The following is a 26,739-nucleotide window of genomic DNA, read 5'->3' as shown; positions in this document are numbered from 1 at the left end:
CTGGGGGGGTGAGGTTGATTGGCTGGGGGTGGTGGGAGGGATATGTTGCTGGTGGAGAATGTACACTGGTGGAGGGATGGGTACTTGATCATTGTATGACTGAAACATAAGCACGAAAGTTTGTAAGTCTGTAACTGTATCTCACAGTAATTCATTAAAAAAATAAAATAAAATTTTAAAAAGACTCCATTTTGTCTGAGAAATTTTTATGTAGCGTTGAGTTTATAGATATTTAAAATAGTCATGCAAATCAAGCATTTGTTGATACTAAGTCATGAAGAAATTTATTTTGAAATAAATTATAAATCTTTTTTGCAAGCCCCACTTTTCAGTATGTGACCTCTGTTGTCATGACCAAGTTAGGCAACTAGGCAGTGAGGATATTTATGACTTATGATGATGTAAACTTAGAGATGAATAGATTAGTATTTGTTACATTTGGGGGTGTGGGAAGGATAACACACACACTGAGTAATTATATTTTGTTTGTTTGTTTGGTTGGTTTTGGGTTATACCTGGAAGTGCTCAGGGATCACTCCTGAGGGGGGCAACCTGGGGGACCATATATGCTGTTGGGAATTGAACTCCACCTACCTGCTGTACTATGACGTCAGTCCTGAGTAAATGTTTTGTGGCTACCTTTAGGTTAAAATTGGTTGAGTTGAACAACTTCAGGTCGTACCACTTGGAAAAAGCTACCTCAGTCGTGGTTAAAGTAGCAGCTCGAATAGACTTAACTCATTTAAGAAGTCACAGAATGTAGTTTGATAGAATCATCTTAAATATTGGAATATTTTAAGTTAAGCTTTGATTCCTGACAACTGTAAGATCTTGTTTTAATTTTTTTGTTTTACAGTATTTAAAAAAAATCTATTGCCCAATTTTCCATCGAGGTACATGCCTATAACTCCTTCTGACTGTTGTGTACATCAGCATATTACATGTGCAGAGACTAAACTAGGAGTCCCTGCTTGTAAATACAAAGAATTTTTTTACAGTTTAGTTATGAAGTCTGAAACTGAACCATACAAACAACCTTTCTTATTTTTAAATTTATTTTTAATTAAATATCTTTCGTTTTGTTTGGGTCCTTGGATTTTCCAGAATATTTCCAAATCTGAAGTTGTTTACTTTTTTAATTTTTCAAGAGAAGGTTGAACCTTTTTTAATGTAAAATTTTGAGTCTTGCTATAATAGAGTGAGCTATGTGAAAATAGTAACCATGCAAATACTATGTCCTGATTATTAAAAAAAAGACTTAGATGTTGAAAATATTATTTATGTATTAAAAGGTACATATCCCGGGGTCTGGGGCAATAGTACAGTGCGTAGCGTGCTTGCCTTGCACCTTACTGACCTGGGTTGGATTCCTGGCACCACATATGATCCCTAAGTCTCCCCAGGATAAGCCTTGAGCATTTCCTGGTGCAGCCCCAAAACCTAACACACAAACAAAAAGCAAACACCAAACACCCCCAAAATAAAACGTATATCTTGTATGACCCGGAACTATTTATTTTAAAAATAAACAGTTTTTAGGTAGCACTGTAGCTCTGTCTGTAGCACTGTCACCCTGTTGTTCCATCTATTTGCTTGAGCGGGCACCAGTAACGTCTCCATTGTGAGACTTCTTGTTACCGTTTCTGGCATATTGAATACGTCATGGGTAGCTTGCCAGGCTCTGCCGCGTGGGCAGGATACTCTCAGTAGCTTGCTGGGCTCTCCGAGTTTTTAGGTAGAAGTTTATTTATTGCGTCTATATCTCATGGTGTTCGGGGGCCATGTAGTGACGGGGATTAAACTCAGGGCTTCACTCACTAGACTTGTGCCCTGCTACTTGAGCCTGACCTTAGAAGGTTTTGGTATGAAAGTTGAACTACAAGATACAGAAAGATTTCTAAGCTTAAAATTTCTGAGGATTTTTTTTTTTTTTGGTCAGCATTATCTTTTTTTTCCCCTACACATAGTCTTTCTCTCTTTCTCTCTCTCTCTCTCTCTCTCTCTCTCTCTCTCTCTCTCTCTCTCTCTCTCTCTCTCTCTCTCTCTCTCTCTCTCTAGCTTGATCACTCTCTCTCCTGTCTTTCCTGGTAGTACTCAGGGGATCATACAGTGGTAGGGGTTTGAACTCAGTGCTCTAGCATGCAAAACATATATTCCAACCCTTGAGATATCTCCCAACTCCTTAATTAGTTAGATGTCTTTGTTGTATTTCCTGTGTAAGTTGTACTTTACATTTTGGAGGAGTAATGTGGAATTTGTACCGATTTCTTGAAAATGTATTTTAAAAAACTCCAAGAAGTCTGTTGCCATTTATCATCTCATTCTCCTGTATTCCCGAGTGCCTAACTTTACACATAGGTACATAATAAATGTTTGCACTGGGCGGAATTGAAATTTTTCTGTGGGATTGAAACCAGCCCTCTGAAAGAGCTAGGAAAACAATCGACCACAGTGGATTTGTAGCCAAGCTGTTTTTAGTCTGAGAATGTACTTTTCTGATTTTTGACTTGTAGAATTTTTAAAGTTCCTGGTTGTTCCTAAAAGGATGGATGGCCATTGATTTTCCTGTGTTACTTAGTTGTGTTGATAAATAGGATATTGGATGCTGGGGTTAAGAATATCTTAAAATGCTTGCCTTTATTTCGTATTTCTTTTCATTAAAAAATAAATCCTTTAGCACTTTAATAAAGGGGTCTAAAAAAGTAAAGCAAAACTTTGCCCCCTTTCCTTACAAAACCTGTCGCATCTGGCAGCCGAAAAAAAAATATATTGGGACTTATTGGCACCATAGTGCAGAGCATTGAAAAATTCCATATTGTGACAACACATCAAAATAAATTGCTGTCAACAGACCAAAACACCAAGTGCTGTGATTCTGTCTGACGTGTGAAGATTCCGACAGGCTGTCTTGACAAGTTGTGGTGGAGCACCTGCATTTGACAGAAGACAGTGATAGAAATCTGATTTGCCTGATATGAAGCACCTAGATACACTTAATGCTGGCGACAAAGTGTCTGCATAAAATTTCCAAGACATGAGGCTGATTTTATTGTATCTCTCTCTGTAGTCACATTTTGATACTCACTTGGTTCCTATTTGTGTACACAGTTGGTTTAGAAATAGGATTGTGAATATAGACTAAAATAGTAATGTAACAAATTAAGGTTTAAGTCAGTTCTTTTTTTTTATATTTTTGGTGATATTGCAGAAGGCAGCCACAGCAGTTGCTTAAAGCTAAAGAAAAGCAATGAAATTTTATTTTACACCAATCATAAAACTAATCATAGTTGAGGCTGTATTAATTTTGTAACCTACAGCAAAAGTATTGAAAATGTTGGGTTGGAAGTCATGAGTTCTATAAATCTTCTCTCAAGCTGTATTTGGCTTTAAAGCGTCTAGAAGAGGTAAAGTCATTGAATAGGTGGTTAATTTTTACCTTCCATTACCAATAAATGATAACTTTATAGTACTAGCATATATCACAGTTCATTTAGAAATGTGTAAAACATATCATAGCTCTGGAGTTTAATTATATAACTTCTTACTAGGCTTTCTGTTTCATTTCTTGTACCCACAGATACTTCATTCTGACAGTGGTAAGCTAGTAAGAAGTCCAGAGATAGAAATTTTCAGGATATATTTTTAATTGTGCACATTTAGTTGTAAAGAAAAACTTCTTTTAAAGAGAAAGATGTGTATAGAAAACTTAGATTATATAATTACTGAAAATTAGGGCAATTTAAAAATGGCGATGAAGACAAGGTAATGTTAATGATTTCCTTTTTACTCTTCCTTAGTTACCGACTTAGCTTGTCAAGTTTATGGTAAGAGTTGTCATTGTCCAGATATCAAAATCTATTTGGATTATTCTTGAGTTCAGAGGTATTAATCTTTTTCAGATATTCTATTTCTTATTTCTTTTATTTCACTTGAAAACTGGTTTAAATAATTGTTTCTCTATGTTTTTCTAAAACATGGACAAAATTTAAAATTCCTTTAAGTTGAGGAATGTTTAAAATTACATGGTCCACTATATGTTTTTAAAGGTATGAATTATTATTTTAAAAAATATAACATTCATACTTGAGTCTATTGTTATTTTATCCCTTAAAGGCTGCTAATGAGAAATAGAGCCTCATTATGATTTTAAGGATGAGAGAGGAAGGCTTTTAATTAATGATATGTAAATGGTCTTGAATTGATTATGTTAGAATATCAAGAGAGATGGGTAGAAGCTGTGGTGTAATATATTTTAATTAAGAATTAATTAAAAATGATGGCAATTTCATAAAGCCTCACAGAAAATAGTGGAATTTACTTTCTGTCAGGAGTAAATTAGCCTGTGATTAAATAAAGGGCCTGCATTAATAGTGGAGTTATTTTTAAGCTGTGCTGTGAAGAATTATATAATTTTTCCTAAATAAGTGAAATTAAAATTTAATATTTAAAGGTGGATTGTAAACCATGGCAAAGATCTAGCATGCTTTTGAGCCTAATCCATTTTTCCTTTGTTAGAAAAATTTTGTGTCACTATTTTTAACATCTGTCTATATCCAGTGTAAGCATAGACTTTCCTCTGTCCTATTGCCTTAGTGATGGAATAAAGAGTGTTCCTACAAGTTATCTGGGCAGGTTTTCCTCTAGCTCTTTTGTGTAGAAGACCTGGGAGTATTCTTTATTGATAACTGAAAATTATATATAAAGAAGCTGCTTTTCCACCCTCTAGTTTGATAATATTTCTTACCTAGGTGTGGTTTTTCATGGTAAATCATAGTTCTTTTGGAAGGTGATAACATCTCTTTCAAAACTGCAAGTTTATTCACCTTGAAACATTTTTCTGAGAATGTTTTATACTCAGATCAAAATAATAACTTTTTTTTAAAAAAGTTTTTTTAGTAATTTAGAAACATTCTCAACAGGATACCATGGGGCTGAAGAGATAGTACAGTGGGTTGGGTACTTGCATTGAGTGCAGCTATGTATATGCTACTGTAGTTCTATTCCTGGCATCTCATATGGCCCCCGGAGCCCTGCCAGGAGTAAACTCTGAGCACAGAGCCAGGAATAAGCCCTGAATATGGTCAAGTGTGACTCCAAAACAAACAAAACAACAAAAAAGGGGGGAAATGTTTTAATTAGACTTGGATTGTAATTTGACCGTAATTAGAAGAAAGGCTGCATAATCTAATAAATTCATGGATTTTATTAGTGTTTTTCTATTCATACATATAGACTGTCATTTCAGGGTTGTCGCTGCCTGTACTGCATTATTTGTTTGGATTTTGGGCTATAAATCCAAAGCAGTGCTCAGGGACTGTTCCTGACTCTGCTCAATGTTGACCCCTCATGGTGTTGAGGAGACCATACGCGGTACTAGGGTTAGACAGGGCTGGCTGCATGCAGGACAAGCGCTACCCTCTGTCCTATCTCTCTGACCCCAGAATTCCTATGCTTGATCTCTGCCCACTGTACTGGATTCTGTAGAACTTCATACAAAGCATTATGACATTCTCAACCTTAATTCAGTATTTCATAGTTTTGAAATGTATATTAGTTGAATTTGGGAATTTTATAGTTTATTTATCTGAAAAGTTATATAATTTGGTTACACATTTGTGGGTTTTTCTGTTTTTTCAGTTGCTAAAAAATGTGAATTTTTTTCAGTAATACTGTTATTCATTAAGTCTTACCTCCTGTATTTGCCCATTTGGCAATAGTGTGCCTTGTGGGTGAAAGTGTACCCATATTTTATGAATTCACTGGATGTTTGAAACTCAGATATGAAGTTGTGGGAAAGAGGAGAAATGGTTACCACTATAAGTACTTGCTATTGCTACTCATGATGAACATTTTCAAATTTACCCCAGTCACATTGTTTGTATAAATACAAATATTATAAAATGTTATCATGATTTAATGTATTTATTCTCTTATTTGTGCATGCAACTCAGGAAATGGATTTTATGTGCATCAGCTTATTGATGTTCTTTATTGCTTTCATCTGAATTCTGATTTTGGTTGCAGAGTTATTTATAAAAGACTGAACCCTAATATACTAATATGATTTCTTTCTTTGGGAAGGGATCATCTTGGCAGTAGGTATTTTCCCCTCCCAGTGCTAGGACTAAACCCAGGGTCTAACATATAAGCACATACTCTACCACTGTATTGCATCATCCTCAGTCCTGTTGGGGATAGTTTTAATAAATGATCTGTATTAGGTTTAGGAACTTTATATATGTCAACTCAGTTCTAAGAAAGTTTTAGTAGCAAAATCCTTCATTAATGGGTTGGTGAAAAAAGAAATTGGGGATACAATGCCAACAGTTTTCAGGGCTTACTCCTGTCTCTGTACTCAGGGATGACTTCATCTGGAACCCAGGGGGCATTGTGCAGTGCTAGGGAGCAAACTGCGGTTGGCTGCATGTAAGCTGCATGTAAGCTTGCAAGCATACCTTACCCCTGTACTGTCTCTCTGATTCTTTGGTGAAAATTTTGTGGTAGCTACTTAGGTTCAGTTTACTTTCCTCTTTTCATCTTTTTAAAAGAAAATCAGAAAACGAGCCAGCTTTTATTTTGGTGTTGATAAGTATGTAAGGTTCAGTCCCTGGCACTGAGTACACCCTAGTTAATTTCATTCTATACTAATGAATATATGAGAATATAAGAGGAGCAATATCTTTATAAAATTATGAAAATAGTTTTGATCTTGCTGCCTGACACCTGAGAGTTCCATAGAAGACCGCAGGAATATTGGCCCCTGGGTCAAACTTGAAAATCACTGATTAGGAAATTCTCTCATTTTATAAATAAACATTATTGTCTGCTTTTGTTATGTTGTACTGCTAACAAGTTTCCTTTGTCCTTTGTGTTTTTTGCTATCAGTTTGACATCAAGAGTGATTATCATGATAACATGATAATATAATAATGATATCGTGATAACACCAAGTCATATTATAGCTTTTCTTATTTTAGAATCTAATTTGGTAACTTCTCTAGAATGTCCTGGAAATCTAGTTAGTTTGTTTTGCAGTAGGAGATACTTTTCAAATGTTAGTTATAGGTTCTCAACTACTTTGGTTCCAGCATAGTGTCTTTGAATGCTATGGCAATAACTTGCTGTTTATCTTGTTCCAAAAGTTAGAACATTTAATTTTGAGGGGAAAATTATCAAAATTGAATGTAGGCATATAAAGTCCTCCCTAGTTCATTTATTGACAACAATTTTACCTCATTCGATACTTATGGAATGATTTTATCTACTTCAAACGTTCTCACCACTGCTGTTTTTCTTTCATCCTTCCTCCCTCCTACTGTTCCTTTCTCCCTCCCTCCTTCCCTCCCTCCCTTCCTCCCTTCCTTCCCCAGGGATCACTCCTGGAGGTGCTCAGGGGATGATATGGGAATTGAACCCAGGTTGGTCCTGTGCAAGGCAAGTGCCCTGCCTACTGTACTCTCTCTCTTATATATGAAAGATGTGAGGATCCTATGACTCATATCTTTCATATATGATACACTTGAAAAGAAAACGCTTCCTTACTTGAAACCCAAATAGTACTTTTACTGTGCTTGTATCTGGCTTATTTATCATAGATGATGTAGGAATAACTTATCTCTTTTCTAAAAATATTTTACGTGATGATTCAAATGATTGAAAACCAGATATTAAAAGTGCTTAGTAACACTCTGGCTTATCTGAGATATTTACTGATGAATGTAGTGTCATATATATTTAGGGAGATAATTTCTTTGAAAATGTATCTGTGATTATAAATGCTGCAAAACCCTATCAATATCAAGTATGAATAGTTTGCTTTATTTGAGGTTCTTGCTGGAAAGAATAAATTGCTCTGTCCTTCACTTGTGAGCATACTTTTAAAACAAATTTATACAGCATAGTTATATATTTGAGAGAGGTATTAGTAGAAATTCTGAAGTGAACGTTTATGTAGAGCATGTGAAATTTAACACTTTTAAAATTATGTAATATTTAAACATCTAATCATTCATGTTACATTTAATAAATGTTATCACTTGTTAAATATCTTTTAAGTATATATGTTAACATATAACTCGTTTATCAGGTTGAAGATTTTGTAACATTTTTAAGTATGTTATATGTTATGTATAATAACATACATATGTGCATGTATATGTGATTCCCATTTCTTCAGCCCAGTAACTTTTCTAACTACACAAATTGATGCCTTTTTAATAGTTGTGTATGTGCTTCTCATTTGAATTAAAAAAAAGACCCATCTTACTAGAAAGGTACATATGGGAACGCTGACTTTAATCCCCAGCAATACTGTGTGTGTGTGTGTGTGTGTGTGTGTGTGTGTGCGTGTGTGTCCATGTGTTCATAAGTAAGTGCTTTTGACATCGATATCAACATGATCTGTATATACATTCTATACATACATACATACATACATATTGGGGGCCCATGAATATAGTACTGGGGATTATCTGGGCCAACCAATGGTGCTTGGGACTTCCTGGGTCATACTTGGTGATATGCCCTGGGGGCTCTAGTGATATACTTGGCAGTGCTCAGGGGATTTGGGATTAAAGTGTTCTTCTGGCATGTATTGTACCTCTCTGGCCCCAAATTTCGTTGTTTTAACTGCTATATTATTACTCTGTTATGCAGAGAATTTCACATTATTTTCACAGTTGATGGATGCTTCACTTGCAAAATTTTGTTACAAATAAGTTTGCCTGCATGTAAGAATTTTTTTAATCAGAGATAGAAGCGTTTGGTTATAGAGTAGAATGCGTGCTTTCAACTTTACTTCTTGCTTACATTGATTTCCAAAGTGGTTATACCACAAGTTGTCAAAGGCAACAGAACCTGAGAGCTGGTCTACAGAACTGATCTCTGTAGATCACCCAGGGGTGCAGGGGCAGTGTGGTGCAGGGTGTGGTGCTGGAACATTGTGTGGTGGAAAGCCTATGCTTAACTCTATTTATATCTTGGTGCCTAAAATTTGAAACACACATACTCAGTAAACCAAAGGGGTTACACTAACTCCATATATCCACCAGATATGAGATTGATACAAAAACTTTGTTCTGGAATTATGTACTTGTTTTTTATATAGCACTGTAGCACTGTCATCCCCTTGTTCATCGATTTGCTCGAGCGGACACCAGTAATGTCTCCATTGTGAGATTTGTTGTCACATATATCGAATATGTCACGGGTAGCTTGCCAGTCTCTACCTTGTGGGCGGAATATTCTCGGTAGGTTGCCGGGCTCTCCGAGAGGGACGGAGGAATCAAACTCGGGTTGTCCACGTGCAAGGCAAACGCGCTACCCACTGTGCTATCACTCCAGTCACTGTCACTGTCACTGTCATCCCGTTGCCCATCGATTTATCTGAGCGGGCACACCAGTAACATATCTCATTGTGAGACTTATTTGTTACTGTTTTTGGCATATCCAATACATCACGGGTAGCTTGCCAGGCTCTGCCATGCGGGCACGATACTCTCAGTAGCTTGCCGGGCTCTCCAAGAGGGGCGGAGGAATTGAACACTGGTCGGCCGTGTGAACTCCAGCCCATCGCTCCAGTCATAATTAGAAATTAAATTTATTTAAGACTTTGGTCTGTGAGACCTTAGTCTTTGTATGTTGGATACAAAGGTCAGTGATTTTTAAGTTGAATGTGGTCTGCCTATATTGATAAGTATTTAATTTTGGGGGAAGTACTAATTTGTTGTCTAAAGAATTTATTTTGAATTATTAAGAAACTGACAAGATCATTTAGTTAAATATACTTGCATCTGTGTTTTCAGTAGGCAATAATTTTGCTTTTGTCTTGCCAAGTCTGATTTATATGTAATTGTATTCCCCAGCAAACTTTCCATATTTCAGAATAATTAATGGTTTACGTAGAATGTCCTCACTATATTTTTGTTTAAGACAATTAAGAATTAAATTTATCATATTTTGGCCAAAATTGGGGCTGTTTTAAGTTGTAGTATGTTAATATGTTTCTTAAAATAAAGATTTGTTATAGTAGAATAACACTATAAAAGTGACAATAGAAACAAATATTTTACAACTTTTCTGTTACCACACCATTTTTTTTTAACGTTTTTTAAATCTGTATAAAATTTTACTGTCAGGTCATTTAAATGCAAGATTAGAAATAAATTTGATGATCTATCTGGAAAAACAAGATTGGTCAGTTTTTAAAACTGCTCTTGACCCTCCAATTTGCATATCAAGTATTAATAGGACAAACAGGCAGCTTTGGTTATATAGTTAAACATCTAATAGGAAGTTATTGATCACAGTGTTCTTTTGCAGATTAAAAGTTTTGTGATGTATTTAGAATGTTCAATTTATTCAATTTATTAGGAAATCAAAAGGAACCTACAGTACTAACCATCATTTTGACAGATTTGTTTGCCCTTATTTCTATTAAAAGTATTTTAAAACAATTGATTTACTGAAAATCAGTAACATTAAGTCACTTTCTTTGTTCTAGGATAAATTGAATGCATGCTTTTTCTGCAGTTCCCTTGATCAATGAGAAAATGCCTTATAGCAAAACCACATAGAGAGAATGTAGCTGTAGGGGATCCCCTGAGAGTTTTTTTTTTTTTGATTGGAGCTGAGATTTGGTATTGAAAGAAGAGAAAGACAGACAGGTTGTTTGGGAAATTCCCATTAGACTAAATGCTTATGTTGGAGCTGTGTTACTTTTTTTTTAATATAGAAATTGCAACTTTATTGATTTTAAAGGTTAAATGCTGTCCATTGCATCATTGTAATAATGACTCTGTTTTGAAATTTTTAATTTTATGGTACTTTTTCAACCAGTGGGCTAGGAATTTTATTACATGCTCTTTATCAATTTTTATTTCCTGTAACTTTATTTTAGAAGTACATTATTATAATAAGTTCTTAAAGTCTGTATTGATGATATTCTTAGTGATTTTATTACCAATAGATAATAATTCAATATTTACTTTAATGTTGCTTGAGCTTTTGTACATATTTATGTTTTGGTGCAATGTAGCTAAAATTATTATATTACCTGAATATATACTTTACATTTTTGAGGTACAGATTGTTTTATTTAGAAAATATGACAGAAAAGAGAGATGAATGAGAGAAGAGGGAAATGTATAAAGTAAAAAAAAAAAGAATTAAACACCTCAAATTGGCATGGGGTGATTTCTAAAAAGAATATACCCCTGCTTAAAATATTTTGGTATCTCAGCTATTGGATTTAAACTTTTCCTTTAAGTTATGCTGTTAATGCTCAATATTTCAATTTCAACCTAACTTTCCTTAAAGACCACACACACACACACACACACACACACACACACAGAGGCCAAGAGGCATAGAGACATACAGCTTGGTTTATGGCACTTGCCTGAGGCCAGCTCTGGTTAAATCCCTGGTATTTCATATGGCCATCAAAACACCTCCTGTGTGCACTGGCGACTGTAGTCCTCCAACCAAAAAAGAAAACAAAAATATGCCAAGCCGAAACAACAAAGGAATATTTTAGTATTTTTCTAATAGAAGAGGAGCCAGATAATTGTCTTCAGGATATTCTAATTGAAGAGTGGAAGTGCCACAGCCTTTTGAAGATTTTCTCCACCCTGGCACTGCTCTGTGGCAGTGGAGCCCCAGATGCTTGGCCAAGCATCCCTTCCCGACATCTGGAACCAGTTGCAATACATCACTGTCAAAACTGCTTTCTATACGTATCTGCATTTACACATTAGTTACCCACGCAGCACTCATCAAAAAAGCTGAACAATCTTGACATGGTGTCCCTCGTGGAACTGCAAAGGTGAACTGAAGTTGGGAGGCAGTGTCTCGCGTCACTGTCTGCTGAGCTCTTACAACAGGAAACCTGATTAAAAGTGAAAGGAAAAATTTATCAGTTGCCTCAGCTCTGTAGACTTGAGTGTAATTTTCTCCTTTTTACTTATAAAAGGGATTTTTAGTTTTACATAAAGTGTATATTTGAATGCCAAATTGATTTTGCTTATAAATGAGAAAAATATTTTTAGCTTTTAGTAGAAAAAAGAAATACTTTGTTTTCTTAAATTTGCCCTTGTCTATAGAATTTATTTTTAAGATTTATTTTTTAAAATTAAAAAATAGAATCTTAAGAAAATCCTAATAATAGGTACTGTATAATTTGAATTTAAGGCAAGAAAACTAAAAATTTAAAACAGTTCACCTTCTTTGCCACTACTAAATTGGTAATAGTGATATTTGTGCTTGTAATTTTTCTAAAAGTTGAATAATAGAAGAGGAAGAATAGATGTAGATGTTTTGTATTATGTGTTTATGTGTGCTTTTGAAAATGGTGGATTTTGGTTCAAAATAGAATTGTCCAGAATTATTCAGCAGCCTTTGCTATCACATCCTCTCTAATACTACTGTTTAATAGTAATGATGCTATATGATTAAGATTTACTGGACAGTTTGCATGCTATAAAATTTTATCTGCTATTTAGATTGTTTTGGTCAAACTTAATAAATGGGGAGCTATTTCCTTTATTTGGAAGGAGTGCAATGCTTAAAGATGGCGAATGACTTATGCAAATGAACACAGTAAATAGTAGAGTTAGGATTCAATCCTACAACAGTTTGGTTTTTAATCTTATGGTATTTTGGTTTTGGGTAGTTTTGTATTTGTTGGTTTCTGTGTTTTAGTTTTTGTTATGAAAATTTCCAGAATACAAAAAATTGATGGTACAGTAAAATCATACAGCCTTTTACCAGATACAGCTGCCATCAATATTTTATACTGGATCTTCTCCTACAACTTTTTTTCTAGTTAGAATATTTTAAACAATAAATAAACATGGGTGTTAAAAAATTTCTTTAATATTTTTAATGCTATTTTTAATCACTGTACAATCTTTTTATAAGTTTGTCTAAAATAAGACTGTTCGCTTTCTTTTGTTTCACATACCACTTTCCCAGTATAACTTTAAAGGTTTCAATATGTAAAACTATGGTTGGATTGAGATTCTCTTTTGCTCTTATATAAGTTTTTACATATAAAAATAAAAATTAAAATAGGAAATGCAAGGGAAAAAAAGAATATTTTAAAACATTCCAGATACTGTCATTTCATTTCAAAATACTCTTGATTGCTTTTATAAAAGATATTTTCTTCCTTTCATGAACCACAATGCCACTATCACTTCATAACATTTAAAAACTTTCTAATTATCATCTAGCATGCATTCAGATTCCCTGATAGTTTAACTGATAATCTTTTCACTGTTGAGTTGTTTGCATCAGATCCAAATTTTTTTTTTTTTTGATGTTCTTATGCCTTACATCTGGATTTTGTTGATTACTTCCTCAGAGCTTTATTTAATGTATGTCTCTATTCCCAGAATTTCACCTGGATAGAAAGTCAGATCTAAAGGCTTTATCACATATATATATGTATATATATGTCCATGTGTACATATATATGTGTGTGTGTGTATATATATATATATATATATATATATATAGACTTTTGCTTCTGCTATAATGTTTGGTTGACTTTGGTAATGCTGTGATTGGTCAGTGCATTTGGTTAGTGCAAGTCTGATCCTTTTATTGTGACAAAGTTCCTAATTCATCATCTTTTTACCTAATGATTTTACTATCAATGGATGGATTATAGTTTTAAGTACTGCATTTAGGGATTGAAAATGGGTAATGTCCAGTTATATTATTTTTTTTTCCTATATTAGCCAGAGATCTTCAGAAAATCTTTATTTGATCTGCTTGAACTGTTTGTTTATTCTGAAATTTAATTCATGCTGGAGAATATAAAAAATTTAATTCTTTTCATTATCAATTCCCAGAGTAATGAGGCAGTGCTCTGCTATCGTCTGAAGGTTATAAATTTTTGAAATTATTATAAATGTGTAACTTTTTGTATGTACAAAAAGTTTTGCTTAGTTTTAGTCATTACTACTACTACCACTACTACTATTTTTATTATTATTGGTTTTGGGGCCACACCCGATGATTTTCAGGGGTTATTCCTGATTCTTTCCACTTGGGGGGAACCACATGTGATGGCTGGGATTGAACCCCGTGAACTGTGTGCGCCTTGCCCGTTGTACTGTCTCTCTGGCCCCTCATATATTTTGTTGCTGAAATTCTCCCACATTTGTTCAGTAGGAAGCCTGTCTAGCTCCTGTGTTTTTGACAAAATTTGTTATAAGCTGTTATAATTTGTTGTAACTTCTTACTTAATTTGTTATAATTTGTATAACTTCTTACTTTCTGGCATAACAATATATGCCACACTCTTCTTTTGCATTCCTATGCTTGGTCTGTGAATCTACCATTTCCTCATAAAACCATGGTCCTTCCCTTCCCTTCCCTTCCCCTTCCCCTTCCCCTTCCCCTTCCCCTTCCTCTTTCTTTCTTTCTTTCTTTCTTTCTTTCTTTCTTTCTTTCTTTCTTTCTTTCTTTCTTTCTTTCTTTCTTTCTTTCTTTCTTTCTTTCTTTCTTTCTTTTTCTTTCATGCTGGCAATGATGTACATTCAGGGATCACTCCTGGAGGTCTTTGAGGGACCAAATGTGATGCCAGGGATCGAACCACGGCTGGGCATGTGCATGGCAAGTGAACTATCAGTCGCCCCATCTCGTTTTTTTTTTTAATTGAGTAATTATATATAAAGACAACAGTATTGCTTTTAGAAAAAAGGAAAAAGAACAAATTTAACTTTATATCTCATTAATATTTTTGGGGTTTTACCTCTTTTTTTTTTTTAATTTTTCGGTCATACCCAGTGATGCTCAGGGGTTATTCCTGGCTCTGCACTCAGGAATTACTCCTGGCAATGCTTGGGGGACCATATGGGAAGGTGGGGATCAAACCCGGGTCGGCCGCGTGCAAGGCAAACATCCTACCCACTATACTATCACTTTAGTCCCAGATTATAGTTTTCTGAGAGTATACAATCTCTATGATAAAAAATGAGGTTTTATCATTTAATTAGTCTTTTTTCTTCCCCAGCTTTGGAGGTAGAAGTTCAGGCCTCACACAGTCATTGTCTTCTATTTCTTTTTGGGGAGCCTTTTGTGCTATGCCCAACAGTTCTCAGGGGTTACTTCCAGCTTTGCTCTTAGGGATCAGTCTCAGCAGTGCTGGGGATTGAACTTGGTTGAAGTATGCAACCCACCCTTTTGAACTGTTTTCTAGTTCCTAGGTTTTATTTTCTGATAGTTTTCTCCCATTACCTGGAGTCTGAGATCTTCCAGTCTGTTGTTCTTTTTTATATTTGTTATACACCTGGCAGTGCTCAGGGCTTATTCTTGGTTGAGTGCTCAAGGGACCATGTGTGGTGCTGAAGACCAAACCAGGGTCACAGCTTGTAGGGAAAGTGCCTGTCCTCTCTTATACTGTCTCTCTGCCCCCCTTGGATGTTATTATTAGATTTACTTGCCAAGTGTTGAATAACATTAATCTTTATAGGAGTAACTTTTGTCCTTACTGTGTTCCAGATACTATAGCTAGCTCTTTCGTATTTCTCCTTGCAATTATCACTTGCTGCTGTTGGATGTTTCTGGCTATACTTAATTATATTCGGGGATTTGGGGGGAATTCCTTGTCAACTGTTTTTTTTTTTTTTGGTAGAAGATATGTGTATGTTTATTTTTCCATATTGCTCCTATCTGGTTATGATGATGAAATTTGGTGAAATATAAAATGGCCTCTACTAATTCTATCTTCACCATCATCATTATCCTGTTGATCATCGAATTTCTCTAGCGGTTTCTGTAATGTCTCCATTCGTCCTAGCCCTGAGATTTTAGCAGCCTCTCTTTACTTGTCCTTTCCAAAGGTGTCGCATTGGAGGCTCTTTCAGGGCCAGGGGAATGAGACCCATCATTGCTACTGGTTTTGGCATATGAATACACCACGGGTAGTTTGCAAAGCTCTCCCATGTGGGCAGGAAACTCTCGCTAGCTTGCCAGATTCTCCCAGAAGGAGAACTAGGCTATAAGATGTCTTCCGGGAGCTTGGTTTTATAGTCTCTAGATGTTGGCCGTTGGTGGGATTACATGGCACCTCACCTCATCCCTTCCCACTTATTCTATTTCATTCCTAGAAATTCAGGATTTGGTCAGACTTAGCTGTGATATTGCCTCTCTGGTCCTCTAGCATACTACTAGGTCAAGAAATATTTCTTTGAGGGGCGCTGGGGAGATAGTACAGTGAGCAGGGCTCTTGTACACAATCACCCAGGTTCTATTCCCCAGCACCACATGATATCTCCTGAACCTGCCAGGACTGATCCCTGAGCCAGGAGTAGCCCCTAAGCACTGCTGTGGTGGCTCCAAAACAAAAAACAAACAAAAAGTTTTGAGCTTTATCCTTGGATGCTAATTGTTCTGTTAGGAAGAGAAACAAATTGTGAGAAGAAAGTAATACTTATGCAGTAAGTTCCTGCAGTATTTTGAATATGTACTGGTAGCGCTAAATATGCTACACTTATTTTTGCTGAGTCATCATTACATGACTGTAAACTCTTTAGGTTAGAAAATTTAAGATTTGCAAAGTTACCCAACTTTCCTAAGGTTACATGGTTAATTGTAAATAACAGTGCTTGATTCTATTCTGTTGTTTTTTTGTTCCAAAGCTTGTGCATTTTTTATTTATACTATACTTTTAAATATACTTTTTTTAATATAATGCTCAAAGTTTGTAGAATGCTTTATACCAAAATATTTTAGAGTGGGGGCAGGGGTCATAAAGCACTAATTAGTCTCTCTAAACTTAGATAAATGCTTACAAAACGTGATCTTGTTATAGGATATGTATATGGTAAATGGTCTTAAGTTATTTTCTAAAATAGTATTTTAAAAGACTGAGATTGACATTTAAAAAATTCCTAATTCTTGGTTTTCTTTATTAAAGTTAAAGAAATAAGAATACATGCCCCCATAAGTTGTCTGGTTTTCAGGTCCCTAGGAAAATAGTCTCCAGAACAACTTCCCGTTGTTACAACTCAAGAATGAAAACTTAAGTTTCCTGATGTTCTCTCCCACCTCTCCCAGCATTAGATTAGGAAGCAGTTTTAAGCCTGCAGAGTGAAGGTTCTTGATCTGGTTTTGTTGCATATGCGGTTTATGAGGAGGTGCTGGAGAAATCACACAGTGGGCTAAGTGCTTGCACGTGGCTGACCTGGGTTCAGTTCCTGGCATACCATATAGTCCCCTAAGTACCACCAGGAGAGAATCCTGAGTGCAGAGCCAGGAATAACCTCGGAGTCTTGCTGGGTGTGGCCCAGAAAACAAAACAAAAGCCAAACAAATAGAAAATAAGCCAGATGTTTTCTAGTTCTAGATCAGCTCTGTTTTTAGAAAGGAAAAAATTTAAATTGAGTTATGTAAAAACATAATCTTTTTAGAAAACATAATGATTTTAGCATTTCATCACATGGATTTTTTTTTCTTTTTGTTCCTCAGTCTGTGCTGTTCTTTCAGTTTCTCTCCCGCAGTTCCAGTAGTGTAGTACTGATGTCTTCATTCCTTGGGTTTGTCACGCATCAGCATTCAACTTAAATTTTGTTTGGTTGTAAGTTTTTTTTTTTTTTAAAAAAACCATCTCTATTAGGTTAAAATTATGTATTATTAAAACCAACTTATTTTTTAACATTCAGAGAATTCTGCATCCATCATATCAGCCACCATTAGAACTTTTTTTTTTAATCACTTCTCAAAAAAAAACCCGCCAACATCCATTCCTCTCAATTCACCGTTACCTGCAGCATCACAGATCTGCCTTTTCTTTCCAGTTGTCCTTGGTTTTCTTGTAGTGCTAAATTCTTAGTAGTGGCAAAGCCACACCCTGTTGTGCTTATGGGTGCCAGGGATTGAATCCGGGGCCTCACAAATGTGAAATGTGTGTTCTCCCATTTTAGTCACGTTTTTTAATCCTCATTAATCTATTTGCTTGGCTCTGTAGTTTTGCCTATTCTTACTGATACTTGAAATCATTGAAGTCATATTTGTTGTGTGTTCATCGTTGGGTATTTTAGCCACAGTTAGTAGTTTTGGGTGGCAAATATGGTTTTGTGTTTAGGCATTGCTTTTTGCAGTCTTAAGGGGATCATGCTGTTCCAGGGGTCAAACTCAGATCAGCTGCATGAAAGATAAGTACATTAATCCCTGAACTATCTCTCCAGCCCTGTATGGTCATTTAGCATAATATTTTCTAGGTACTTCTTTATTATGGTGTGTATTAGTATCTTACTCTTTCTACTGAAAGATAATTCTATAATAAATGAGTATCCCATCATCAGTTGGTGGATAATTGAGTTCACTTTTTTGTTATTAATAATAATTATCCAGGTGCTGAGAACATTTTGGTACAACCTTTTGTGTAGACATATGATTTCATTTTTCTTGGGTGTTGTACATTGGAGTAGAATTGCTGCTTCTTTAACCTTTGAAGAACTGCCATAGTTTTATCTAAAGTGACCATGCCATTTTAAAGTCCTGCCTGCACTGTACAGCCTTCCTCCCTCCCTCCTCCCTCCTTCTTTCCTTCCTTCCCTCTCACCCTCCCTTCTTCCTTCCTTCCTTCCTTCCTTCCTTCCTTCCTTCCTTCCTTCCTTCCTTCCTTCCTTCCTTCCTTCCTTCCTTCCTTCCTTCCTTCCTTCCTTCCTCCCTTCCTCCTTCTTTCCTCTGCTCCAGTCCATCCTCTTTACCTTCTTCTCTCTCTCTCTCTTTTTCTCTCTCTCTCCCTCCCTCCCTGCCTCCCTCCCTCCCTCCCTTCCTTCCTTCCCTCCCCCTTGCAGGGACTTAATCCACATGAAAAGTTCATTCTCCACCACTGAGCTGGAACTCTCAGTCTATTTTCTAACAGTGTCATCAACTGAGTAAATACTGATTCCATTCTCTGACCCCGGGATTCTTCAAGGTGCTGCGAACACAGCCAGTGAACATGGCTGACAAATACGCTGCCCTCAAAGACCATACAATTAAGTGCAGAGAGACAGACAATAAATAAATCAATAAAGTGAATAACTTCAAACATGACCAATGTTACAAAGTATTGCCTGGGTTAGAGGAAAAAGTATTCAAGGAAATTTTCAACAAGAGATGAAAACATGAACTGAGACCAAGAAATGTGCTGGAAAAAGGAACAAGGGGAAGGAAACCCCTTGAAGTGTCACCTTTCAACAAATTCCTAAGGTGATAATGCTGATGTGATAGTGGAGCAAACTTGCATGGATTGTTTGTGGTTGTTTTATTATTTTTGCTTCTTATAGTGAACTGTTTTCATCCTTTCTCTGTTTCCCTGTTAAGCTAACCACACCAACCACCCCTCAACTTGGTTGTTATAATGACTGGGAGTCGCTATACTTAGTTACGGTGCTTGCCAGGGCTTGCACATCTGAGCTCACCCTGTTGTGCGCAGAGCTTACTTCTGGCTCTATACTTAGGAACCATTTCTGGTGGCACTTGGGGGGACTCTGTATGGTCTGGGGGTTAGCCATATACAGGGCAAGTACCTTAACCCTTGTCCTCTCTCCAGCGCTCATTGCAGGTGCCTGTGGGAAGTACCTGTGATGGAACTTATTTCCTTATTTCTCTAAGGCAGGCACTCTACTACTGAGCATATCCCAAGACCCTCAGTTTTTGTCTAGGGATTTATAGCCTGCCCGTGTATTTGGGATGCTAATCCAATGAAACATAGACAAATGATCTAAAATATATGAACAGAAAAGATAATACAAAGAGAAATATAGACAAATGATCTAAAATACATGAACAGAAAAGATAATACAAATAACTCCTTTAGAAAAAAATTGAAGCACTGTGAGATATACAGTTACAGAGTTGTTCTTGATTGTCTTTTAGAGTCATACAATATTCTAACACCTATACATTTTCCACCACCAGTATCCCCAGCTTTCCTTCTGCCACCCACCTCCCAGCCTTCCACTTTTGCAGTCACTTTTCTCCCCCCACTCCCCACTGCCCCTCTTTCTTTTTCCTTTTGGGCATTATGGTTTGCCATACAGGTAGAAAGGTTATGTTTGTTTCTTTACCTCCCTTCAGCATACAGTTCTTATCCAAGTAATCATTTCCAACTATCTAGTTTTGTGTTTCTAAATTGTGAGATCTCAAGAATTTTCTTGGTTTCTTGGTTTGTTTTTGTTTTATTAATTTTCCACAAGTAGCAATCAAAAGATATATTCTTGGTTGGTGCTGGACTGTTGAAATGGTAGAGGCAGACAGTCTACCAGTACTAGCTGAACCATTGCTACTTCTAATAATAATTTTGAGATAGAGAACCAAGTGGATAGAATTTTTTGTTGTAGGTCTCAATAATTAAGAGACAACATGCTACAAAAAGAGAATTATCTGCAGCTTAAAAAGAACTTCTACTTGTTTGTTCAAAAGAAAGAGAACGGATAAGATAAATAACCTCATAGTAATTTTCTTGATCTTTGCTTTTTATTCCCCAGTTCATATAACCTTCTTTACACTTAAAATTATTAAATATTAGCAAAAAACATGATGAGAAAGCATATAGGAATATATGGGAATTTTTGAGAAACTAGATGCTCAGTCACTGTATCACCGTCAACTGGTTGTTCATTGATTAACTCGAGCGGGAGCCAGTAATGTCTCCATTTCTCCCAGCCCTGAGATTTTAGCAGCCTCTCCTTACTCGTCTTTCCCAATGATTGGGAGACTCTTTTAGGGTCAGGGGAATGAGACCTGTTATTGTTACTGTTTTGGGCATATCTAATACGCCACGGGGAGCTTGCCAGGCTCTGCCATGATAGATGCTCAATACATGCTAATTTTAATGCATATAATTTTTATCTGTCCTTTCCAAAGAATGGAATAGAAAATAATTCTTTTTCCCCTGTTTATTCAATCATCATGGGTTACAAGGCTGTTCACGATGATTTGTTACAGGCATTCAGTATTCCAACACTGGTCCACCTGTCACCTTCCCTCCACCATTGTCCATTTTTCCAACCACCTCTTCAGCAGGCCCACAATAATTTATTTCAGATTTCTTGTTGCCACTAAAAGGCTAATGGAATGATCAAAAGATACTTAAGTTAAAAAATTTTGTGAGAATTGTTGTATCTCATCCTGGGGACGTTAAGTTCTTGTTTGAGGGTTTACTTTAAGCTGTTGTTGATAGACCTTCTGTGTTAATGGTTTTGCTAATTGAGATTAGTTGACTTCTACTTTATATTTCCATCCAATCTGGTGGGTTCCTACTGGGATGTTCATATTGTAGAGTTTGGAGATGTTCAGAAAACCCAAAATATTTAACTCGGCAGTCTGGCTGGAGGCATGGCGGCTGCTGTTGGGGTGTGAGTGCGGCTGCTGAGGATTAGAATTCAAGGAAGTGAAGGATAAGTGGAAGGATTGATGGAAGCAAGCACTCAGTACCAGGCAGTTATGTTGTAAACTCTGGTTGTGTTGGATGAACACATGTAACTTTTTTTTTTTTAACAGCAAACTAGTGAGATTTAAAGTGAGCAGACAGGAAGCAAAGAGCCCAAGATTTGTAGGGAAGTTAAACGCTTGGTGACCAGGGAACATGTTGTCTTGCTCTGCTCATAGAGCCTGGGAAAATGCTTTGGATATATGTAGTTTTGGGATGACTATTTAACATTCAAGTACATATATCACGTGAAAACATGAAGTGAAAGACTGAGAAAAAAGGATGAGACAAAGAGAATGTAGATCCATGGTTCTTAAAACATTCCAAGGTTGCAAGATTGTTTTTTCAGTGACCTGTTTATGGGATTTGAGTAATGAACTCACATGTAATACATTGATACCTCATTTTTGAAGTATTTTGCTGACTTAAAATTCTTAGTGTAAAGCAAAAGCTTTAAGAGACCAGTACAGGGTTCTGTTATCTGTCAATCATGCGAAGCTCATTTCTAGGCTACAGGGAGCACTTTGAATAGTGGGCCATTTAGATACTTCATAAATATGAGTATTGACAGAGGAATTGTTATGATTTTTTTTTGTGTGTGTTCATAATCTCATCCTTTGGATTTTTATCATAAACAGTAAAGAAAATAGTGAAGATAAATATGTGACTTGTCAAATGTTATGTCAATATTTAAAATATTTTCCAGAAAATTTGACTGTATGTAGAAATAACTACATTGGAATATAGGAGAACTTTTTCCAGCTGGGTTTCCTTCTGGCTTAAAAGAATGGTGTCCATTTTGTTTTAGCTATGACATCCAATGCTGTTATATAATAAGTGCTCATCTAGTCTATGCAAATTATGTTCTCCTGCATTTTGACTGTGCAGCAATTATTTCTTATTAGGCAATATGTAAAAGTAGGTGACATATTTTTCTTAGCTTTTCCTGCTGTGCTTCTATAGAATTACTTATTTATGCTTTAGGGACTTATTTGTGACTCCTAATACACTCCATCGTTTAACTGTTAGCTAACCCTCCTAGTAAAAATTTCTTCTTTCTCTTAGAGAGTTGATCTTTTTTCCCCCTAACTCTTTGATGTTCTTGGTACATGAATTTTAATTTTTAAATACCAGTGCACTGAATTTTTCTACATAAAGAAAACTTTTATGTGAAGAAATACATGTATGATATATACACATATAAAGGGCAAAGGGCAAAACTGGAAATACATTACAGGTTTATTTCTTTGTCTTTACTGAATTTTATCCTATTGAATTGACACAAAAGAAACATTGTAAAGGGAGTGAGGTAAAGTCTGAATCCAAATGTATCTCCCTTATGGAATTATTTGCTTAGTTGATTTGAATTGTTCGAATGGTGATTGAAAGTTTTAGCATAGAGCTTTTCAGGGTTTTATTTCTTTGACCAATCTAGTCAGTTATTATATGACTGTAAGCATCAACTATATAATCTAGAAATTTTTGCTTTATTATATAGTAACATTTATTAAGGTTACTAGGAATTATAATAGACTTTTCACAAGCATCACCTGTGATTTCTTTCACTCTATTTTTTTCAGGTGAATAAACTAAGACCTTCAGAGGCTTAATAAATTCTTCAAGGTTGCATAGTTATTAAATAGTAGAGCTTGGACTTGTTCCCAAGTTTATCTGAGTTCTGAAGTCATAGTCTTAGATTAAATATTTGAATAGTTAATTGAGGAGATACAGTTGAGTTTATTTTCATTGTTGGAATATCAACTATTCTGTGGCAGTGTTTTAAAATTTGATTGGGTTAATCTTGGTTCTTCGGAGCCAGGAGGATGTCATTATAGATTCTTCTGTTTGTATTAATCTAGCTCCCCCTAGGTTCTGTGGCTTTTTCCCCCTTGATCTTGTGATATGGTAGACACCAGAGAAATGCACGGCTGGATTTTTATGTTCGCAACTGTTGTAACAGGACAGTTATACCCCCTCTGCTTTTCCTTTTTTTTGCTCTTGCCTCCCTTGAGTGTTGTCTTACCTCAGTTTGTTCTGTGACAGAGAAGGAAGAGTGCAGTCTCCAGAGGCTAGCTCTGCTCTTGTACTGCTTGCTTTGGTCTTGAGCTGGCTGCGCCTCTGGTAGTAAGGCAGCTTTTATTCGCAGTGCTGCTGGGTGGGCAGTGCTTTCTTTGCTCTAGGCAGAATTGATTGTGCTGGTCACAGAATAAAGGGAGATGAAGCTGATCTCATAACTGCTCTTAACCAAGAGTTAATTTCAGAAGAATGTTGTGAGCGGGAACATTATTAGTGTGGGACAATTTAAATGGGAAGAAGTGTTTGATGCCACTGCTTTTGCTTTTTGGTGACATTTTTGTTTCATTGTTAACAAAAGTCTGGATGAAAAATTAGAATACAAAACAGTGGCGGGGGGTTGGGGGTGAGAAAGATGGTGTAAAGGGCTGGACAACATGCTTTGCATGCAGGAGGCCTAGGTTTGATGCTCGGCACGGCATGACTCCTGAGGGCCACCAGTATTGATACCCTCTTCCCAGCCCAGCGTTGAGCTGGGAGATGACCACAACCAATAGCACCATCTACACCCTTAGTGATCAGGAGATCCTGGTTTGGTCTGGCACATTTGACCCTCCCACCTCTAGCATTTCTCTGCTACCCTGGTGGCCTCAAGCACCTCCAGGATGGCTCTGGTGCTCCCTGCCACCACAGGACCTAAGTAGCACTGCATTCTCAGTCCTGGTATTGAGCTGTCTGGTCTGGTTGGCAGAGTGGCCCTCGGGCCTCCTGAGTACTGCTCAGGCACAGCCCCCTCTTCAAAAAAAGATAAGACTACATGAAATATAAAGATATTTGATGAGTACGTCATAATTCAGAAAGTATTTTCTTATTGTATCTCAAGCTTTCATTTTGCAGACTTATATTTGTCTTTAATGATAGATTAGTTTACCTTATGCCGTTAAAAGAAAAATAATCGACCTTCTCAGATGGACTTAGAAATAGAAGCTGTTTCTGAAAGCAAAAGTTGCTTCAGTGAGTTTTCCTCGTGCTGGCTCTTCTCTTTCAGACCATCTTACTGAAGCTAGACATCAGTTCAGTTGACAACTTTACTCAATTCTAAGCAACAGTGGCCATGCTCTGGCCTGCAGAGACAGTGAATCTATTCTGGCACTGACACCCAATTTTATTGTAAAACACATTCGTGTTGACATCATATCAGTTTTCTGAACTATTACATGCATAAAAGAATTCACCCCTTTCCATTCAGTCTTTCTCAGCCGTCCAGTGAGGAGAAATTTACACAACTGCTGTTTTCATTTTGCATTTAATGAGGTCTAGTCCAGAAAATAGCTGCTTCTGTTTTAAAAAATGATTTTTATTTTGGAGGCACTTAGCAGAGTATCTTAGCTTAATGGTATTCATTGGTTGGAGAGGACTGAAAGAGATGCACAAAGCGGAGCATTGAAGTTTAGGGTGAAACAGGTCAATATTGACTCAAGATGATGGGGATTAGTTGCCAGAGTTCTTTTGCACAGAACCTCCATTTGAAGGCAGTCTTGCTGTGCCTTATCTGAGCCCAATTTTACAGCTTTGCCTCTTCATTGACCTTTTTGATTGTATTGTTTTTGTGAAGACCTTTTTTCCCCATTGATGGGTTTTTATTTCCTTATGTTGGAACTTGTGAGCTTATATTTAGAATTTGTTTTCGATATGCAAATTTTAATTTTTAGTCTATGGTGAGGGAAACAGTGGTGTTTGTTGCATACAAAATCTGGCATTTCTATTTTTATGGCAATTCTAGCTTTGTTCCAAGTTTTACTGAGACTATCCTTGACTTTTCATGTAAAAGAAATTTCATCTTTTCACTTTAAACAATTCTTGATGGAGTTACTTGGCTTCTAGATTTTTTTAACTATTAACATTTGTTCTTTTAGTTTTCTTAAGCTGGTGATCATAGGTTCCCCTAAAATATCCACAGACTTGGTTGATGAGTTTAATAAGGTTTTTCTTGCTGTTTGGTTCTACTGTTCTGAGACTGTCCATTGGGAATTTCATTTACCCACAGGGACCGACTATCTAACATAAAGTGATTATAAATTTTGTTTCTAAACTATCTTATGATTTTCTTTATGATATTACTTAAATATGAGTGTGTAACAAATTACACGTGATTTAAAAGGAGGATTTTCAAGCCTGTGGATGTATATTTTCATTGATTCCTTCTTATATTATTTTGGGTCTGGTGTGATCATATGGGACACATGGAAAATTTTTAAAAGGCTTTTATATTATCTATATTTTCTAAACATCCTGGACAGAATAAGGTTGGAATAGAGAGAGAAAATTGCAAACAAACCCTGACTTTCCACCGGCTGGATGCACATTATCTTTATCTTTATTTATTAATAAAAGACGGAATGCCTTGGAAAACAAAAGGTTTTAATGGCCGGTGCTTGGTATCCTTGACAACAGTCCCGAAAGAATATTACATTAGGGCACCAGAGAACTTTTAAAAATAAGTAATGGAATTCCGTCTCTGTTATGCTTTTAGTAGTCATTTCGGCCATGGTGCAGCGAGGTCATAAGCTGAGCTCAGTGAAGGGAGCCAGAACATGAAATGATGCTGAGAGAACGTCTGGGAGATGAGAGGTACAGAATTACAAGCGAAAGTGCAGGCCTGCTGAGGCAATTACAGCTTAATGGGGTCATTTGGAAGGCAATTGCCAGGGGTTAATGTAGTATGGAGAGATGAGGTGAGATTGAAGTGAAATTTGGGGCTGGAAATGTGTTAAGATGAAAGATCAGAGAGCAGCAAATTCTGCAGTGGTGAAGGTTTATAACATGCAAAGATTTGAGAGAATGTAAAAAAAAAAAGTACCCAGATGTTTAACAAATATTTATAAAATAAAAGTGATAGCAAATTCTGGGAAATGTTATCTCTACATAAAATATCTTTTTTCTAAAAGTGACTCAGTTAGGAAAAAATACATAAAATACAACATAAGTCCATTTTTAGAGAAGTTTTCGGTTATAATTTAGGGTTTTTTTTTTCCCCCTTCATATTTTAGGTCACATTGAACTTGAAGAATGTTAACACAGTCAACAATTTTTTGCAAGTGACTATTTTAACCTAATAGAAATGACTTTTTAAAAACCTTTTGTGTTTAAAAACAAAAAACCAAGAAAAAGTCCTAGGTATACATATTTTGATACATTTATAATGGATTCATCACATTATCTTTTCAGGCATTAAAATATACTATATGGAATGTCAAAATATTGCCAGAATGTAAGCTAGCATTCTTTGAGTG

General features: G+C 36.1%; 1 protein-coding gene across 4 annotated transcripts in view; it reads left to right on the top strand.

Moving 5' to 3' along the window:
• PBX3 (PBX homeobox 3) overlaps window positions 1-26,739 on the top strand; it is a 214,510-nt gene that overhangs the window by 66,766 nt on the left and 121,005 nt on the right. For 2 of the 4 annotated variants that reach the window (XM_055124423.1, XM_055124416.1), the window contains exon 3: window positions 7,371-7,418. The exons of the other annotated variants lie outside the window; for them this stretch is intronic. In XM_055124423.1, coding sequence (XP_054980398.1) covers window positions 7,371-7,418 — 48 coding nt within the window. The remainder of the gene's footprint in view (window positions 1-7,370; window positions 7,419-26,739) is intronic. 4 annotated transcript variants of the gene reach the window in all.

Source organism: Sorex araneus, chromosome 1 (assembly GCF_027595985.1).
Source record: "Sorex araneus isolate mSorAra2 chromosome 1, mSorAra2.pri, whole genome shotgun sequence".
Taxonomy (NCBI): domain Eukaryota; kingdom Metazoa; phylum Chordata; class Mammalia; order Eulipotyphla; family Soricidae; genus Sorex; species Sorex araneus.
The sequence above is the reverse complement of the archived record's forward strand: the minus strand, read 5'-3'. Positions and strand labels throughout refer to the sequence as shown.